The 20,351-nt window shown below is 31.8% G+C and overlaps 3 protein-coding genes across 5 annotated transcripts; 2 read left to right on the top strand and 1 right to left on the bottom strand.

Annotated features, from left to right (window-relative positions):
- Positions 1-381: 381 nt before the first annotated feature.
- Positions 382-4,151, bottom strand: LOC123909243. The gene is made up of 4 exons (XM_045960044.1): positions 4,082-4,151; positions 3,746-3,816; positions 2,502-3,334; positions 382-1,128 (listed from the first exon to the last, which is right to left on the bottom strand). Exons 3-4 carry the CDS (start codon positions 3,284-3,286, stop codon positions 666-668), a joined length of 1,248 nt encoding a protein of 415 aa, XP_045816000.1. The 5' UTR covers positions 3,287-3,334; positions 3,746-3,816; positions 4,082-4,151; the 3' UTR covers positions 382-665.
- A 4,838-nt stretch (positions 4,152-8,989) lies between these two features.
- On the top strand, positions 8,990-15,624 carry LOC123909241 (mRNA cap guanine-N7 methyltransferase 2-like). 3 transcript variants are annotated; one of them, XR_006809857.1, is made up of 10 exons: positions 8,990-9,218; positions 9,954-10,037; positions 11,341-11,409; positions 11,548-11,636; positions 11,753-11,850; positions 12,376-12,654; positions 13,091-13,145; positions 13,770-15,058; positions 15,141-15,258; positions 15,370-15,624. XR_006809857.1 is itself a non-coding variant. In XM_045960042.1 (9 exons), the coding sequence occupies exons 2-7, from the start codon at positions 9,997-9,999 to the stop codon at positions 13,781-13,783; spliced, it is 366 nt and encodes a 121-aa protein (XP_045815998.1). In that variant the 5' UTR covers positions 9,252-9,745; positions 9,954-9,996; the 3' UTR covers positions 13,784-15,058; positions 15,141-15,258; positions 15,370-15,612. The 3 variants fall into 3 exon arrangements, 1 of the variants encoding a protein (XP_045815998.1); XM_045960042.1 differs by lacking the exons at positions 8,990-9,218; positions 12,376-12,654 and adding an exon at positions 9,252-9,745 and having other exon boundaries at positions 15,370-15,612; XR_006809856.1 differs by lacking the exon at positions 8,990-9,218 and having other exon boundaries at positions 9,252-10,037; positions 11,753-12,640; positions 15,370-15,612.
- A 2,411-nt stretch (positions 15,625-18,035) lies between these two features.
- LOC123909239 (two-component response regulator ARR14-like) lies at positions 18,036-20,301 on the top strand. Its single transcript, XM_045960040.1, has 5 exons — positions 18,036-18,608; positions 18,705-18,851; positions 18,946-19,287; positions 19,602-19,678; positions 19,800-20,301. Exons 1-5 carry the CDS (start codon positions 18,488-18,490, stop codon positions 20,124-20,126), a joined length of 1,014 nt encoding a protein of 337 aa, XP_045815996.1. The 5' UTR covers positions 18,036-18,487; the 3' UTR covers positions 20,127-20,301.
- Positions 20,302-20,351: the final 50 nt, after the last annotated feature.

Genomic DNA, 20,351 nt, shown 5'->3' with positions numbered 1-20,351 from the left:
TAATGGCCTATTTCTATTACCAACTCTGAATTTCTGTAATGTTAAATGTGTATTTAATTGTATTTTATCACCATGTCCTTTCAATTCCAATTATTTCTCCCACCTAAAACTGTTGTGTATCAATTTATTAGCCAAAGTCATAAACAGTGGCCAACTACTCAAAACCTACCATCATTTTCTTTCTAAATAAAGGAATCTAAAAAAAGGTTGCATTACTATGTGCATCCATATGAAACTGAATCAAAAACCTGCTGGTAAAATCCTTGTTTAGTGTTGGAAAGTTCATATTTTATATCAAATATTCCAACCTATTTTCCAAAATGAGTAAAAATAGAAATTTCCCAGATAATGGAAAATTTTCAAAGCAAGATTTTCTCGAGGCAGTGGATAATCAGACAAACATGCATATATACAAAGCCTTGCATGGCAGTTGGCAACATTGCGCACATTTTCTACACAAATGTCATCTTCAAATTTATACAACTAACTAGTCTTAACGAACAAGGAATATTTACAAATGATGAAAATGGAACCAATGGCTAACATCATATGTACATGTTTTGAATCATTTCAACATAATAGAACTCAAACTCCAGAAGAGCATAGCAGAAGCACTCAAAGTCTCAAACAGTATTAGTCAATTTCTCAAATCAAGATGTCATTATTTACGATGAAGGAAACATCCATCCCATGGTCCAACCAAGAAGCAAACCTGCACCAGCAAGGCTTAAACCAACTGCCAAAGCAGCAACACATTTTCCGATCCCACATTTTTTGTTACTATTGATCTTTCTCTTTTCAGATCTGCCGCGATTTTTCTTAGGCTGTGTTTCCCTGTGCGGAAAGAGATTCAGCAATGGCTGGTTTTTGTTTCTGAGCTGAAGACATAGGTTCTCAAGCTGCAGCATGTAGAACCATTGCTTGTATGCAAAGAGTTGAGAAGCCTGTTTAAAGAAAAGACTCACGATATGCTCCTTCTCGTTGTAGGCTTCTTGCGCTGCTTTCTCAGCCTCTCTTGCTCTTGTTTGAGAATGACATAATGCTTCCAACAACTCAGTAATGCTGCTATTCTCAGGATTGATTTGACAATCTTTGTTGCTTGAACCAGATTCTTTGCTCTGGCCAGAACTGAAATTTTAGAGCAGCATAGTGTGACGATAAATTTAAGTTAGCATAATCATGAAATTTCTACCGAACAGTATTAAAGTTGTAAAACATTATGTTAGACCTCTTATTAGTACTGTTATTACGTTATTAGGAAGCAGTTAGTGTGTGATTAGATAGCAGTTATTATATTATGTTGAGCTTCTTCTAACTGATTCCGTCTAAATGACACGAGCCTATCAAATGTCATCAATGTTTGACATGCATTCTAAATTCCATCTTACTGAGTGGCTGCAAATCATGATTATGGAACATAGATTAGAATAGTGATTCGGAAGACCTAATTTCTAAATCATAGCACGTACTGTGGGATAACTCGGGAATTCAATAAATCGTAACACTTTATTTTATTCAATTTCCAAACACCTGCGGCATCAGTGCAACTTAAAACAAAACAGAATCAACCGTCAACACACATGTGTGATGTTGGAGAACAGCGGATAAGGTTAATTAGTGCATGCCCATCACTAAGCATATCTTATGTTATGGGGGGGGGGGGGGGGGGGGGGTTAATGGAATGCCAAAGTCAGAAGGAAAAACATACCAATCAAGGAATTTAAGCATATCTTGAGAAGATAATGGGGGAATGTATTTCTTAAACTTTAGAAAAATTCACAATTTTTAAAAATTAAACTCACAATTTATTTGATATTCTGCACATGTTAGTAGCTCTATACATTTATAACTCAGCTGCTTATCAGCTACAAAAGTGGTTTTATAATTCAGTTGCAAGAGAACAGCCTCACACTCTCGGTTAGCAAGAGATGGATAACAGAAACAAACCACTTATACCAATTCGGTAAGCGCAAGTGGTCGGAGCCACAATTCTGTCGAACAAAGAAATCCAAGAAAATTAATTTAGTGACCCCACAAATTATCCATTTCAAGGATGGATCAAGAGTGAAGTGGTCCAGGATCCTACTTGATGGTGCATAGTCTGAATTTATGACAACTTTCTCCTATCATGGCAACCAAACAAATTGCAGTTGGCAAAGTGATAGGAAGGACCATCATAACCACCCTAGTACTCTAAGGTATAAGTAAGAAAAAATCAACTCTAAGGTATAGTAATTATGAAGAGATGTACTTGAAGACAACTAGTTTATTTGACTTTGAAATTGAAGTATGGAACAACGCACAGTAACATTAGCACTAAGCTATAAAAAATGAGTGCCATCTCATGAACCCAAGACCCTAGACAAATTTCACAATTGACTTGGAGGTTGAGTAATTTAAACATGAAAAAACAATTCTCTTCCTAATAAACTGACCATGATGGCATATATTAGAGAAAAAGTAAAAATTGCAATGAATCTCAGTGCAGAGTGCAGCATTACCTGAAATGACTGTTTGAATCCGGAAAAAACGATGTCGTTGTTGCAGATGTATAACCATCGGCATTGGAAGAACCAGTTTGAGCTTTCTGGTTTAAAGACGATGGTGGAATCTTATCATTATCAACACCCTTTGTGAATATCTGCCGAAAATGCTTAGACTGAGGATTAGGGAGATCACAATTTTCAACACGCTCAACAGACTTCTGAGCAACAAAGGAAGCCAACTCATCTTTTCCAGCAGTGCGCCACCAAGGCCCAGGTTTCTCATTTCCCATCAAATGTGATGCCATTTTCTCAGAGACCGGGAAATCAGAAACATCACAGTCCATAAAACGACCATCTGAAAATCCAAATTCCTTCTGATCTTTCTTCTTGGGAGTAAAATGCAAATCATTGTTAACCGAAGCTTCAATTCTTCGCATTCTGGTATTCTTATTGTTCTTTACACGCGTAGGAGAGACATGTCGTGGCTGCTGATCTACCGATAAATCATCACTTCCAACATAAGAAAGATCGTCAAAATCAATGATAGACTGATCTTCCCCATTCTTAACATTGCCACCAACAAATTCAGCATAAAAGTCACCAAGCTCCTCAGTCTTGCAGGAATAATTTGGCTCACACTCCAAGTTACTTTTCACATGCAACCACCATTTCATATCCGGTAGCTTATCAGAATCTAGATTATGCGGCCTGCAAACGGAATCTTTCCGAATTTGATCATGAATTGAATTTCTAGGTTCCCAATCAGATACGAATTTTTTCGGAATCCGAAAATCAGCCATTATTACTTCTCAGTCTTCAGATACTAATTTCTATCGATCCAACAGCATCTGGTGAATGCAAGATCAAGAACATAATGAGAAATTAATGATTAAAGTTTTTTATGAAATTCATAATTTGTGAAACATGTGAATGAATGATACTGATACTGATAATAGTAAAATATGATAGAATCAACGAGCATAGAAGAAGTCAACTTTCAGAATTTGACTAATACCTAAAACCACCAAATTCAAGAAAAAAGTGATTAGTGTAAATAAGAACTGTGTTTGGGAGAAAAAAGTGAAAAAACAATTTATAAAGGTTGTTGTTTGTTCTTGAGGTTCGAAGAAACAGCGGCAGTATGATTCATGATTCATGATGAGATTACATGGAAAGATAATCGATTAATTATAAGTGATTACAGATTAAATTATTAATTAAAGGTAAAGCATACGCAAAGAGAGATTAAGGAGACTTGCCTTGGTTAATTACGATGTGGAGTTGCATTTTACACGGAAACATAACATTGATTCATTCATGTGCGCACTATATACTCCCTCCGTCCCAAAAAGAATGACCCAGTTGACCGAAACACGCATGCCAATGCATAACTTTGACGACTAATATCTTTAATTGTATAATAGTAAAAATTATAAAAAATTGATATTTTGAAAATACTCATCGAGACGAATCTAACAACATCTTATATGTTAATATTTATTTTTATTTATTAGTAGAAAAATATGGTCAAAACAATATATATGAATAGTGCATATATTCAAAATGGGTCATTCTTTTTGGGACGGAGGGAGTATATACATACGAGATCCAGCAACAGTTTTTCCTTTGGTCTCGTGTCTTTGTCACATGCTTTTGGAATCCCTCTTCAGTTGTATCTAGTCAACAAAATAACTCATTTATCGAAAATTATAGGGTGGCTTCTAATACGAGGGAGGAATCAAATCCCTTACCGATGAGACACTTATAAAATACCGTTAGATCAGATGGATGATTAAGATTTTTTTTTTAAAAAAGGAGAACACTTATAGATATCTACATTGAATTTTAGCCTCAATATTGTTCCTAATTTCGTATAACATGTTTCGTATAAGTTTCTTTTTCATCGATCTGCAGATCCACAACAAAAACAAGTTTTCATCAAATCACATAAAGCATCTGCGATCATAGCCATCTCCCTTAACAAAATCCTAATTTCAACACTCTAGTCCTCTTCATCTTCGACCAATTAAGTCAATTTTGGAATTGACTTTAAAATTATAGGAGTATATTAATCAAAAGTTTCAAAACTTAACTTTTCCTAAAATATGTATTAATTTTTTTTTTATTTTTTTTATATTTTTAATAGTTCTCTTTGGTGTGGTGCAGATCTTATTTGAGATGTTCCATCAGCATAATTCAGTTAACAAACATTGCATGTAACATGTAGAAATATAGGACGAGAGTTCGAATTTTGATATTTTCATTTATTCACCTCAAATTTTGGTTGTGATATAAGTACTTTAGTTCGTTCGTCATGTTGCCGAAGTTTTCACACTTTTTAGAATATTAATTTAGGACACTAGCAAGAAATTGTTCAGTTTTGTCATATAAAATTTTGGGATTACCATGATATTGGTACGAAGTCTCTACCGTCGTGAGTGATGACTACTCTTCGTCGGGAAACTTGTGGGACACACAAGGTAGATTCTTCTCTCCCAACCGAATTTTTTCCATACGCATGAGTTAGGAAACGAACTCTTGACCACATGCTTAAGTTTTGTTATATAAAACTTTAGAGGTAAAAATCAATGTTACTTTTATAAATAATAAGCCAATAAGATAAAAAATAAAAAGACCTATTTAATTTATTTTTTTCTAACCTCTGATATTTTCTTGTTTCTAATTGTTGCCTTTATAATATGGAATATGATTTTTTTTACACTGGTCAAATTTAAAATTGGTGGCTAGATTGTTTTAACCATAAAATTATGTGCAATAGTTTAATGAAGATGGACTTACGGTGTAAAATAATTTTACACAATCATCTAATAAAAAATTATCTATTTTTCATGTCATATAAAAAAAGTGAGGTAAAATGAGATGACGTGACAGAATACATGGTTGTGGTTGACAGCGTAATACATATTCCTTTTTCTCTTCTGTCTTAAATGAATTACTGTGATTCAATACCGTGTAAAACTGTATGAAAATTTTAAGACATGGAATCTATAATTAGTGCCATTGGACTTGCACGTCACTTTCGGAAAGGCAATAGGTTCCCATCAAAACTTCTCTTCTTCTTGCATGTAGCCATGTATTAAAGTCAGATACATCTTCTTTGTTGGTGACACTCGAGTCATAGTAGTATCACTTTTTAAGGGAAATAGTTTTTAGATTTAATTAGTCTATTGGTCTCTTAAAGACATTTTAGGTTTTAAAATGGTCCCTTAAAGAAAAAAATGTCCGGATTGGTTCCTTAAAGACACATCTGTTTCTCACATTGGTCCTTTCCATCAATTTTTCACAAAAAACGTTAGTTTTAGTTGACTGAATTGTGGATGTCGTTAAGTCTAAGTGGTCCACCAAAAACCTTATTAATTTTTAAAATTTTAACAATTGGAATTTTTTGTTATATTGGAGTTAAAATTTAACGAAAATGACCAATATGGCAAACATATATGTCTTTAAGGGACCAATCCGGGTCTTTTTTTCTTTAAAGGACCAATTCAGACATTTTTTTTATTTAAGGGACCATTGTGAAACCTAAAATGTCTTTAAGGGACCAATAAACTAATTAAGCCTAGTTTTTACCTTCAAGCTCTAAAGTAACCTAATATATATATTTTTACCTTATATAGTCATTTTTTCTATCATTAAATAATCTACTGAAAATTTTGTCCAATACTCCCTCCGTTCCTAAGTGACCAAATTGACTGTTGTGCACTATTCACACATTTTGATTTGACCATATTTTTCTACCAATAAATAAAAATAAACATTAGCATATAAAATGTTATTGAATTCGTCTTGATGAGTATTTTCTAAATATAAAATTTTTATAATTTTTACTATCATATAATTAAAAATATTAATCGTCAAAGTTATGCATTGACATGCATGAAATAGTCAACTGGGTCACTCAGTTTGGGACGGAGGGAATATGCGTGTAAAATAATAAGTGAAAAAGGAATATTAAGTGAAAAAGGAATATGCGTGTAAAATAATTTTACATTGTCAACCAATACCAACTATGTTTTCCGCCACGTCACCCCACTTTACCCACTTTCTTAATATGACATGACAAAATGATTGTTGTTTATTGGATGTTCGTGTAAAACTATTTTACACCGTCGGTGCATCTCCATTAAACTCATAATAATAAAGAATATGCACATACAGTGTAAAATAATTTTACACTGTCAACCAATCACAACCATGTTTTTTGTCATGTCACCCCATTTCACCCCACTTTCTTTATATAACATGAAAAGTTAAAACATTCTTATTGGTTGAGTATGTAAAATTTATTTACTCTGTCCGCCAATATCTATTACTCTAATAATAATAATAATATACTAATAATCTCTTGATAAATTATGAGAAATGTTGAAGTCTGTCAAATTAAATCTATGCCAAAGAACCTGATAATAAAAAATGTCAGGGATATCTTTTATTAATATTCCCAAATAGGATAATATCATCAAGGTGGATTCCGTTCCTTTTTATTTGTTGTTTTAGAAAAAACAATAAATTAAGAAAGTGTATTTTTGTACCTTATCTTTCTATTATACCCTTATTTTAAATCACCAATATTTTTTTTTTCCACATAATTTCTTTTTCCAATAAATTTAATATATTATGTACCAAAAAAAATTAATATGTTATGTACCAAATTTTTTTTAAAAAAAACTTTAGTTTTTCAAATATATATTAAATCTTTTATGATTTCAACAACTACTCCTAAATATTTGGAATTTAAATGAGGGTATAATAGACAAAATATAACTTTAAATTATCAAAATGACAAGTAATTTGAAATATTTTTTTTTTTAAAACGATAAATAAAAAGGAACGGATGAAGTATTAAATTCGTCTAGATTTTCTAAATTGAGTAGAGAATTTGATCATGATTACTATTTTTAAATATGTAGTTATTTTTAATTATACTAACTTGAAAGTTTCTTCAGTTCAATCTCCAATCCTACTTTAAACATTTACTTTATCTCTCGTACTAATTGTTAAGTACGGATTGTGAATTGGAAACCAAACTCCCAAGGTGAACAAAAAGAATGCAAATGAATCCGCTCAAAAGAATATTCTCTCATACCTCTAGTATTTTACCCATGGATCATTTTTACTTTATTTTTTGATTAAATATACTTTATTAAATATATTTTTATCTCTATAAAATTAACAAATTTTTATTTCTGTTTCTATAAAAATCATATATTTTCGCATTGAAAATATTTGGTTTTATTTTTAATCCATCATAATGAACCATACAAGTACGTGTCTATGTTATATATATATCATCTCAAATTTATATATAAGTCTATATCATGTTAAAAAAATGTCAAAACTTTGTTCACTGTGATTTTTTTTTTCATATCATAAAGACAAAAATTAAAATTTGATAATCTATTACTAATATATTAAAATCGATTACCATCAAAATCACTAATTTATCTTTATTACTTTTAACCACGTTGCAAATTTTATATTCTTCATTGTAATTTCACTAAAAAAAAAAAAAAATAGAAAGATGATATGCTTAAAATAGAAACAAAAAAGATTATAGATAGGAAAAAAAACAAAACAATCTATACATAAAATTAGAAAGAAAAAAATTATAGAAAGTTTAGTCAATAAAAAAATTATAGAAAGAATATAGAAAAAAACCGCATAAAAATAGGAAGATAGAAATAAATAAAAAAACATCACTCTATAAAAAAATAAACAATATTTTTCATAAAAAAATAAAAGAAACATAAACCATTTTTTTTATAAATGAAACATAAACAATATTATTACAAAGCTTACTACTAACCATTAATAATACAGTAATATAATAAAGATAATTATTATCAAACTTACTACTCCCTCCGTCCCAAAAAGAATGACCCAGTTGACCGAAACACGCATGCCAATGCATAACTTTGACGACTAATATCTTTAATTGTATAATAGTAAAAATTATAAAAATTTGATATTTTGAAAATACTCATCGAGACGAATCTAACAACATCTTATATGTTAATATTTATTTTTATTTATTAGTAGAAAAATATGGTCAAAACAATATATATGAATAGTGCATATATTCAAAATGGGTCATTCTTTTTGGGACGGAGGGAGTAATATATTACCCTAAATATTCGTAATAAATTTTATAATTTTTGATTAAAAATATACACGAGACTATTATTGGTCACTGAAACATAAAAAATTGAATAAATAAGTTTACAAGAAATAATTAACATAATAATTTCAATTATATTTTTTTTTGGTATAAATTTCACTTATATTTTAACAATATTATATAATAAGTTTTTGAATATTTAAATTTAAATAAATTTTTTACATTAATATAGTGACAAAAAAAAAACTCAAATATCAAATAAAAATCAATGGACCCGTTCAACTTTAAAGTAGTTTTTATAGAAAAAAAATTTTAAAATTTTATTTTTTATATTAAAAACCCATATAACTTTTTTCTATTCTTTATTCTTATTTTCCACATTCAACATTCCACACTCTCTATAGTCTCTTCCTTTCCTTTTATCATTTCTTCTCTTCGTATTGAAAGTCTTGAGCTGTTCTACCAACAACACCATAATTCCCGAACACATTTTTTTCATCCAGAAAACAAAATGGATTTCTCTTTGTTATCAAAAACCACTCCTTGCATTTTGTTCTTCATTCTACTTTCTTGCACTTGCTTCACTTCAACAGGTTTACTCTTTTACTATATATATATTCTCATTTGTTTAATGGGGTGTGTTTAATTTTCTGTATTTTGCATAGTTGTTTCCATTTTTGGAATTAATGTTTGTGAAAAATGCAATCTTTGGTCTGATCATGAATTCATAACTATTTTGTTCCTATTTGTTATAAAATATGCATATATTGTGATTTTTATGTTCTAACTGTCTTTTGATAAGGCATTTTAGCTTTTTTTGAGTGAAGTTTCCTCTTTTGACGTTTGGAATGTGTGTTAAAGGCTTGTTTGGATTGACTTTTTTGTTGACTTAATTAGGCAATTGTGAAAATGTTTGAGAGAAGTTATGAAAAGAACTTATGACATGTCCATAAGTTATTTTAAGTTTGTTTCTATAAGCTCTTTATGATAGCTTATAGCTTCTATAGAAAAAGTTTACTTTATTTTATCTTTGTTATAGATAAGCACTTAAATGTTAAGCCGTTGATTAAGTTGTTTATTCAAACATGGCAAAAGTTGAATTTGGGATTTCTTACATGAGGTTTGTGCTTTAAAAAATCCTATAATAAGGGAACATTAGTATAGGTTCTGATTATAGATATCTTTGGTGTAAAAGATGGAGTTATGAATCATCCATCTCATAGAAAATGAGCCAATTGACCAATTAACTTGAGCAATATGTTTTTTCTTTGTTTGCATTCTTTGATCATTACTTATTGCTTGCTGTTTTTTTGGTTTAATTTTTTCAGATGCGTATGATCCACTTGACCCGAATGGGAATATCACAATAAAATGGGATGTTATTCAATGGGCACCAGATGGTTATATGCTAAGTATATTTTCTTTTACAATATCACATATTAATTAGAGAAGCATATTATATAGTTTTACACTATTCATGGTGTTTAAATGATTTTGGCTGCTTTTCTGTCTACTTCTTTGTTTGGTGCATTTTTTGTGATGAATTGGTATCTTCATGTCAGCTGTATTATACATGTGATATATCAGTTTTTACTTTAATAAGGGCCTGTTTAGAATGACTTATTCGAACTTATCTACTAATTCAAGCACTTGTGAGATTGTTTCTGACTTTGAGAGCTTACGGAAAACACTTATGACATGTTCATAAGTTGTTTTGAGCTTATTTCCATAACCTCTCCAAGATAGCTTAAGAATACGCCGTATGTGAAAATGGTTTAACTTCATTTTATCTTGTGTTATACATATAGCATATACATAAGTACTTATATGCTGAGCGCTTATGCACCAAGTGCTTAACTAAGTTGTTTATCCAAACAGTGCCTAAGCTAACTACCTAAAAAATTTCTGAAACAAAATCATTTTGTTTCAATTTGTGATGTGACCCTTCAAATTTCTTCTCGCACTTCTAATCCACGTGACAAAGGATTTTGAAGTGTACCGTATTAATTATGGACTGAAGTACATAAGTGAGTTTATGTAAATTAGTGCTAGTGGCCATAGCCTTTAAGAATGAGTTGTGTTTATTTTTGTTCCATTAGTTATTTAGATATCCTTGAAACAATTGAATGTACATGCTGTTGTTACGATGAACAACTTCCAACAATATCATCACACTGCTGCGCCCGGCTGGTCCATAGGATGGACATGGGCGAAAAAGGAGGTAATCTGGAACATGGTGGATCACAGACCACCGAACAGGGTGATTGTTCAAAATTCAAAGGAAATGTTCCACATTGCTGTAAGAAGGATCCAACTGTTGTTGATTTTCTTCCGGGAACACCGTACAATCAACAAGTCACGAATTGCTGCAAAGGTGGGGTGCTCAGTTCATGGGCACAGGATCCTACCAATGCAGTGGCATCATTTCAAATTAGTGTTGGTAAGGCTGCCTGGAACCACGAATAAAACAGTTAAAGTTCCAAAAAACTTCACCTTGAAAGCACCCTTCTAATCTGCCGGTTTGGCCAATGCACTGTATAAATTCCACTCTGGTGAAATAATTACCAAGCAAATCTGATATATAAAATGATAAAGTTTGATTTTCTTAGATTTCACACATAAATGGGTGTCTGATTTTACCGTTCAGGTTCGTACCTTCAATCATGACTTGTAAAATACATCTCATGTATGTATCTATTGCTTCATAAAACACAGGGTGGCTTGGGAAGGTGGACTTGAGTATGTGGAGATCCAAAATTTAACCGAATTTTATGATGACAACAGGTTAGTATCACCTTCTCTGGAGGATACTGATCCTTCTATGCCAAATCCTTCAATTATATAATTTGCATTATTAACAATTCTTGAGTTTGCAAATTGCAAGACTTTATTGAGTTTACTTTCCTTGATCGTTGCTGTAAGAGCACAATTGGCAGGCTTGCTTACGAACTATGCTCCAAACCTTTTGGATACTAGGGGTAGACTTCTTCCTCGGTCATATGACGTGCTTGGTAATGCCTTAATCATTTCTTTTTATCACTTTATTGCTTGTATGTTTCTTTGGTTCACTTTCAAGTTTCAACAATTGTTTATGAAAATACTCATGGGATTTTCCACTCCAATGCAGGTCTCTATACAACATTTATAGTTCAAAAGCCTGACCCAGACATAACACCACCAATGGCAACTCCAATATTGCAAGATGCTAGTTATAATCTTGACGAGGTAATTAATTCGATGTAGTGCTACTTTTATAAGAATTTATATTTTGATCAGTTTTGGTTTTGCTTTCCTAGAATCAAGAATGTATCAGGTGCCTGTTTCTTTTTAACATTTCCCTTAACAAGTGATATCATATGACATGCCTTTTAAACATTCTAGTCATTCACATTGCGGGCGGCACTCTCTATATTGTTTAATTGTAAATAAATTAGTAAATCTTCAAATATATTGACGAGTCATTTAAAAGTCTGAAGTCTGAACTCAGGAGTGATAAGTTTTGACAATTAGATCAAAATAGTGGAGAAGTTTTTTTGAAGTGGTATATAATAAGGTAAAAAGGCTATTATCGAAATCATCAATTTAAAGTGGTTAACTTGAGGTTCCACTTCCACCCTTTTTCGTGTAACTAGCTTTCTTCAGGGAAAATCATTGACCCTTAAGACCAAATGATATTCGTTATGTGAATTTTGGGATGATATATTAACAATGTCATCCATATTCGGGTTGAGACCCTTTCAGCTTTTGCAGGTGTGTTAGTATACTTTCAGGTCCATTGTATTGTAGTATGTACCTGGGGCTGGTCCTGTCTGATAGTTTCACTGGTAAGGCACCAGTGGTTGCAGTCGGAGAGGCCTGTGTACATTGGTCCTAGGCTGATTGTGTTTGGTGGTGCCACACTTCCCCTGCACTTGGAGGCAAATTATGTTGGAAATATGCTCAAACTTGAATGTAGTGACTAACGTCTTCTCATATGTTTGCATATGGAGCTATCCGACTCAATGCAACAGCTAAGGTTTCGTCGAAGTGGTAGCTTTTGATTCTTTCTACTTCATGACTCCTCAAGTGCATACATATATTGTGTTATTTCCAAAAACAACTAATTTGCTATTCCATTTGTGTTACTGTGTTAAAGTCGTAGAAGGAATATTTTGTAACACCTTTCACCATAAAATTATTTACTCTTAAAATTAAAAGCATATCAACAAAAATACCAATAACAACTCATAAAGTTCCAGTAAAAAAAGCACTGAGAAAATTGTCTCAGGTCATTCACCATTGTGTCTTATAAGGTTAGCCATATCCACCATTAATTTTTTATTTTTTTTTTAATTTCACATTAAGTTTGCATATGTAGATCTTGAAGTAATCAGCTATTTGAACTCCTCTCCTCAGCATCATCTAGCACTTGAAGTAATCAGCTAGTATGACACCAAATTGTTCATCTTTTTACTATTTCCTACAGATTTCGAGTTCTTGGGGACCAGGACAAATCATTCAGGCTAGTTTCATTTTGAGAGGTACTATTATGCAATATGTCACTAACATTAAATGGTAATCTGGCAATGCTCATGACCAGTGTCACCTTACTATGGTCAGTAAAAAAGTGAAAAAGATTAAGGCACTTATGCAGTTGAATAAATATCTTGACCATATGCAGATGTTAACACAACTTCTCAAAGTATGCATACTTGAACTGATAGAAAATAGAAGGATTCAGAACAGATTACAGGGGGGCACACTATTAGTTACATATTGTTTCTCTGGTTGCTCGCTTACTCCAAAACCATTTCATAGTACACTGGAAACAACAAAGGCTATATGACACAAAATAATAATCCTAGGTCCAAAATATCTATTTCCTGCAAAAAAAATGGGTCCTGCAATGTTGGGTTTTGATTGTTGTTTTGGGCCTGGTTTGAGTCTGGGCCTTCACAGCAGTTGGACGCTACCCCACTAGACCCAATCCCTTTGGTCATTATCTACTTTTCTTAATACTTATAAAAAATGACAAAAGGTGGTTATAATAAGGGTGCAATGTCAAAAATAAGATGAATTTGCTTACTCTAAAGAGCTAAATCTTGATTCTATATTTTGTTCTGTGTCTTAAAGTCTAATAGTCTATTCAATTTTTGTTTGTTCAGAGACCAATGTGTAAGGCATGCTACCTTTCAATGAATGGTTGAAGAGAAGAAGAAAATAAAAGAAAACCAATAGAACCAGTTGGAACAATAGAAACGCGAACATTGTCACCAGTAGCATCAACTGCAATGGCAATGTACAGTCTCAAAATGGCCATTTCGGAGCTGAAAGAAGACTCTCCATTTTGTACTTCATCTGGTATAGTGAGAGTGGAGGTTCCTATTGAGGAGCAAGTTGAAGCCATTGATTGGCTTCTTTCGCAAGGCCACCTTCTGCTTCCGAGATGCTACTTCTCTGGTAGGGAACAAAAATCTGTCCCTGGAAATTTGGTTAGCATTGCTGGTGTCGGTTCTGCTGTTTGCTTTTCTCAGCCACAACCCTTTCCTATTGGGATTGGATGTCTATAAGGAGGTTACTCATCTTGGTTTGTTGAAAATTTTAAACTTTGAAGTTAGTTTTTTCTTATAATTTGGGCTCAACCCTTAAACCGACCAATAAGGTGAAAAATGTTTCCCACTTATAAAAACACATTTTCAGGTCGTCTCTCATAAGTGCATTCACCAAGCTATTATTGTTGATTAAGGCACCATATGCACATTTTAAGTGGGAATCATTCACCAAGCTTTATTTAAGGTACATAACATAATAGTTAGAAAAATCATTCAGGCTAGTTTGATTTTGAGAGGTACTATTTGTTGAGGGTAATTCATTGTAACCAATGTTGGTTACTTGTAACACAAGTAAAAGAGTTAGTTAGGTGATTTTATGTGATGAGTTGTGTGTTTGTTAGTTTTTCTGTTATGTTAGTTACTTGATCTTAGGGAGTTAGTTAGTTTGTTAGTAACTTAACCTGTAAGCAACACATCATAAATAGTGGTGTAAAGTGACATTGTGATATAGTGAGATCAATAACAATAACTTCTTTCTCTCTTAATTCTCTCTCAATTATGTGTGTATGTTCTTGCTTTAATTAAGTTCCAACACTATTGTGCAATATGTCACTAACATTAAATGGTAATCCGGCAATGCTCATGACCAGTGTCACCTTACTATGGTCAGTAAAAAAGTGAAAAAGATTAAGGCACTTATGCAGTTGATAAATAGCTTGACCAAGGTATGCAGATGTTAACACAACTTCTCAAAGTATGCATAGGAAGTAGAAGGATTCAGAACAGATTACAGGGGGGGCACACTATTAGTTACATATTGTTTCTCTGGTTGCTCGCTTACTCCAAAGCCATTTCATAGTACACTTGAAACAACAAAGGCAATAAAAAACTTAGTTTTACAGGTACACTAATGCAATACATATATATAATTAAATTTTCTGCACATTACTATATAAATTTTTGCTGAATTTATTTACTTTGAAGGTTTGTTTCTGAGCGATGCCCTTTAATTTGTGCATATGGTGCTATCTGATTCAATGCAAAAGCCAAGGTGTCATCAGTATGGCTGGCTTTTGGTTCTTTCTACTTCATGATTCCTCAGGTGCATACATCGTGTTATTTCCAAAAAACTAATCAGCTATTCCATTTGTGTTACTGTATTAGTGTTTATACCATTGAAAACCAGAGATACCTGACCGAAAAAAATTGACAGGTTGAATTTAATGAGCTTGAAGGAGGATCAATGCTTACCACTACTATTGCTTGGGATAATGCTCTTTATTGGTCATGGGAAATTGCAATGAGTGCACTTCAAGAAACACTTTACAAAGTGAGTGTAAATAGAGATTTAAGTGAGTGTCTTATAGATTATTGTTGAAATAATTGAGATACTCTTTACAATGTCTCTATCCTAGTTTACATTGAGTACTTTTATTGTTCTAATTATATTACCATATTTTTCTAATCACACGTTATGACTATCTTTCTAATCACATGTTACTAATTGTATCGGGTAGTTCGACTCATAGTTTAATCATATAATTAGAAATATGATTAGATGAGATTGATAAATTCAATTTATTCATACGTTTGAGGATGGTAATCAATGTGTTGACTGAATGAGCAGTTCTAGTATCAAAACTTCTATATATTTGCTTCTTCTACTTAATCGTATATCTCTATTTTGAGTCTTTGCGACCCAAACTAATGGAAACAAGAGTAGAGATGAAGAGAGAAAGAGAAGGAATAGAGTTTATGCTATTCACCACTGGAAGTAAGATTTACACCGATATATATATATATATATATGAGGAAGGTTATATTGACTCCAAGAGTAACTTTAAAGAGTTACTCCACATCCCCACCCTTGATTTTGTTTAGATCTAATGGACTAAATTTAATTCTCAATAATAATCATAGACCTCATATTCCTTAATTATTCTTCACAACATTATGATTCTCTCTTTGTCAAAATTAATACTTTCCTTTTCTTTTATTCTATCAATTAAAGAACAACATAGGTCCCTAGATCAAAATCATCAGGAAGTAGAAGAGAAAGGTTCTTGACATATTCTTCTTTAGAGTTAGGTTTAGCATATATAAGATTACAATTAATCTTAAGGAATGACACTTGACATTCTTGATAATGTTTACATGTCCCTATATAAAATCATCAACAAATTCAATTTGTTAAAAAAATCAATAAAATCAACTTGTTATTTATAGAGAGACGTAATATTGTCACTTGACACATTCTTTTTGCTTTCATGATTAAGAAATCATTCTTGCACAATGCACATGAGATTAGAAAGAATGTGTGGATATTGCTTCTTCTTTTGTTATTTTAACAATTATTAATTGTGGTATAAAAAATATGATTAAGGAAAGAATGAATATTGAGTATAATAAAAGGAAACTATAAAACTGTCAAAAAAAAAAATCATAAATGTGATGAGAAATAATTGGGGAAGATGAAGTTCATCATTATTAATGATAATTAATTTTTGTCCATTAGATTTAAACAAAATCAAGAGTGAGGATGTGGAGTAACTCTTTAAGGTTACTCTTGGAGTCAATATATATATATAGGCAAACATAATGAACTACATAGGCCAGCCAATAACTTCATGGACATCCATTAATAATATTAACAAGAAACATTACATTTTTATTTTTAGTGACTAAAACTCTCTATATATTTTTAGCTGATAAAAATCTTATTTAATTCAAGATTTTAATAATTGAATTAAATTTAAATGTGTAATTATTAGTCCTTTTTATAAGGAATATTTGAATTTTTTTATAAGAAACACTATAAATTTATTATTTATTAAATACACAATTTCATTTGCACCCTTAGTAAATAAAATCAAATGAACTTACTAAAAGAAATAAATAATTCATTCAAATGTTAATGCATTAATTAGATAGACCTATTTTTCATGCTAGTTTCAGGATTAATTAGATAGACCTATTTTTTTGACAAACAAATAAAACATAAAATTTTAAATTTTTTGAATAAAACATAAAATTTTAAAATTACAAATTTGAAAATTAAGGGATAAGGACTCTTACTACATGGACCTATTTTCCATGGTTTTTTTAAAAAAGGGAAAATAGTCCTTCACACCTGTTGTAAAAAATAGAAGTAAAAAATAAAATAAAAATACAGCTGTTAAACTTAAGGCATGACAGCTGTTACTTGAAATAGTCCCTTCACTTCACTCAGTCAGCTTTCACGCGTCATTTTTGACCGTTGGTGAAAATTAAACCCTAATTCTTCTAGAGTTTATGCTATTCGCCTTTAGAATTAAGATTTACACTGATACATATATTATATACATAGGCCAATAACCTGCATGAACATCCACTAATAATATTAACGAAAAACATTACATTTTTATTTTTAGTGACTAAAACTAAAACTCTCTATATATTTTTAGGGACAAAAATCTTATTTAAACTTAAGATTTTAATAATTGAATTAAATTTAAATGTGTAATTATTAGTCCCTCCTGTCCTTTATAAATTTATTATTTATCAAATACATAATTTCATTTGCACCCTTATAAAAAAATTAAATCAAATAAATATACTAAAAAAAATGAAAAATTCATTTAAATGCTAATGATTAATTAGATAGACCTATTTTGTATGCTAGTAAAAAAAAATAGTCCTTCACAGCTGTTGTAAAGAAAAAAAATAATCCCAATTAGATAGACATATTTATTTAAAGCCTATGTAAAAAAATAAAAAAACAATACAGCTGTTAACTCATACGCATCACAGCTGTTTGTGACCGTTGGGGAAAATTAAACCCTAATTCTTCTTCCAGTTGTTATAATTATAAATACATACATAGTAACATAGCGCCGTTTTAATTTCATTTCATTCATTCACTCACTTTCACAACAATCGCTGTTCCTTTCTGATCATATCGCCGTTTTCTTAATTTCATTCATCGCTGACCCAACAATCGCTGTTCCTTCTTTCATCGCCATTTTAATTGAAGTTCGTGAGAGAGACGCAATCGATCAATTGAAGTTCCTTACTTGGTTCATCGCTCACTGATCCATTGCTTTCATTTCATTCCATTCAACAATCAATTTGGTAAAGTTTTCTTCTTTCTTTAATTTCTTCTTTTCTTTCTTTCTTTAATTTCATCGATTACTTATGCAATTTGTTTATTCATTGTTGATTTTCAGACTCATTCTTCCTTCTACTTTCTACCCTCTTCACTCACTCACTCTTACTTCCATTATTATTCATTACAATCCATTCATTCATTCATTCATTATTCCATTTCATTCATTCATTCATTCATCGCAAATATGAACCTTTTCACTACTAACAATCCATCATTCCCCGCTGGGCTTAGAGTACTTGCAGTCGATCATGACACCTACGATTTCTACACTATTCACCACATTTGCAATCAATTACACTATCAAGGTACTTACTTTCTCACTCACTCACACACCTTAATTATTATTCTAAACTACTTTTCATCTTTTTTTGTTCTAACTCTTAATGTTTTTTTTATTGCAGTTACATCATGCTCTACCATTTCTCAAGCAAAGCAGCTCTTGTCGACATCACATTTCGACATCATACTCGTCGAAACTCATATTCCACAGCAAGATACTTATGCATTTGTTCAACAAGTGACTTCACATTTGAAAATTCCGGTGATTAGTAAGTAGTTCTTCCTTAAACTCATCATTGGTTACACCTTTCCATTAATTAATTAACAAATGTGACTCACCCTGTTATTATTTTTATTTTGTAGTGATGTCGCTTGATAACCGAACCTGTTCTGTTATGGATTCCATTTCCAACGGGGCTTGTAGTTACTGGGCCAAACCACTGGATGAAAATCTATTCAAAAATATGTGGCAACATGTCGTGCGGCAACATCTAGTGCAAAAGGAAAGCGAGGCTAAAGGGGTTAAAAAGCGAGGAAGAGAACATCTAGTGCAAAAGGAAAGCGAGGCTAAAGGGCTTAAAAAGCGAGGAAGAGATGATGAGGTTCATGTTTCTAAACAACCTCCGGCAAAGAAAGCTCGTTTCTCTTGGACAGATGATTTGCACCAAAAATTTGTGTCGGCCGTGAATCATCTTGGGATTAAAAGTATGAATCTTTCCTCAGACTTTTTGTTTTTTGCATTTGTTTGTATTCTATTCTTCAAGAACTCAATAATGATAATCAACTTACTTATGTGCATCAGTTTTATGTTTGTTTTGTTCTGCTGCTTGTAGTATTTGTTGTTGTGTTTCTTTACTCTGTTTTTGGGTCTGTAACTTGCTCTTTGGTTAGAGCTCTAGCTCCACCTTTCATTGTTTTCCTGCTTCCCCCCTTTCTTGGCCCTTCATGTGCCTTGATCGGAGGCTTAATAAATTGTTTGCATTTCAAAAAACTTACTTATGTGCATCCTTTTCTTTCAGAAGCAAAGCCTAAAAAAGTTCTGAAGATCATGGATTGTCCTGGCTTGGAATTACAGCATGTAGCTAGTCATTTGCAGGTTGGTTTTTATATTAGTTTCTTGTTTAAATTTCATACATTAGTGTTTTGTGTAATTTGAATCTGAAATTTATGAAGTGTTTTATCACTAACACTTCTGTACCTGTTATGTTCTTTTGCAGAAATATAAAATGTATTTAGATGGTGGGATAAAAAATTCAAAGATGAATCAGAAGAACAATGAAACACAAGCACAGGATCAAGAAATTGATGAAACCGAAGTATTTTTTAGCTTGACTGATTTTTTCCCCGATCTTAACGATGATGATATACACAATAACAACTATGCTGTTTCAGCTGAGAGCATTGATTCCCCTAGCACCTCTCTTCCACAGCTTGGGCAATATTCAATGACACCACCTGATCAATGTGACGATTCCGACATATTTTCTAATTTGACCGATTTATTCCCCAATCTTAACAATGAGATACACAATGGGATGTGGTGACTATAAAGAAGGCAACATTGAATATCTCATTCCACCTTCACGACATTTGTTTCTATTTTAGTCATAGTTAGTATATCAATTAAGCTTTAGGCTTATGTTTTGTAACAAGGGCACTATTATAAAAGGCCCATTTCTGTGTTTTGTTCATATTGAATCAATAAAAATATTTTTTTTTAATGCATTCCATTAAGAATTTTCAGCACCTTTTTCCATTCTGCAGAGTAC

This window comes from Trifolium pratense, linkage group LG2 (assembly GCF_020283565.1).
Source record: "Trifolium pratense cultivar HEN17-A07 linkage group LG2, ARS_RC_1.1, whole genome shotgun sequence".
Taxonomy (NCBI): domain Eukaryota; kingdom Viridiplantae; phylum Streptophyta; class Magnoliopsida; order Fabales; family Fabaceae; genus Trifolium; species Trifolium pratense.
This window is presented reverse-complemented; position numbering and strand designations above follow the sequence as displayed.

Excerpts from the sequence above, each read along its gene's own strand:
- LOC123909243 (XM_045960044.1), bottom strand. The coding sequence starts at position 3,286 with ATGGCTGATTTTCGGATTCCGAAAAAATTCGTATCTGATTGGGAACCT. Across the intron at positions 1,129-2,501 it reads GATTCAAACAGTCATTTCAG|TTCTGGCCAGAGCAAAGAAT; the intron begins GTAATGCTGCAC and ends CTAAAATTTCAG.
- LOC123909241 (XM_045960042.1), top strand. The coding sequence starts at position 9,997 with ATGGGATGTTATTCAATGGGCACCAGATGGTTATATGCTAA. Across the intron at positions 10,038-11,340 it reads ACCAGATGGTTATATGCTAA|GGTGGCTTGGGAAGGTGGAC; the intron begins GTATATTTTCTT and ends CATAAAACACAG. Across the intron at positions 11,851-13,090 it reads CTAGTTATAATCTTGACGAG|ATTTCGAGTTCTTGGGGACC; the intron begins GTAATTAATTCG and ends TATTTCCTACAG.
- LOC123909239 (XM_045960040.1), top strand. The coding sequence starts at position 18,488 with ATGAACCTTTTCACTACTAACAATCCATCATTCCCCGCTGGGCTTAGA. Across the intron at positions 18,609-18,704 it reads CAATCAATTACACTATCAAG|TTACATCATGCTCTACCATT; the intron begins GTACTTACTTTC and ends TTTTTATTGCAG. Across the intron at positions 19,679-19,799 it reads ATGTAGCTAGTCATTTGCAG|AAATATAAAATGTATTTAGA; the intron begins GTTGGTTTTTAT and ends GTTCTTTTGCAG.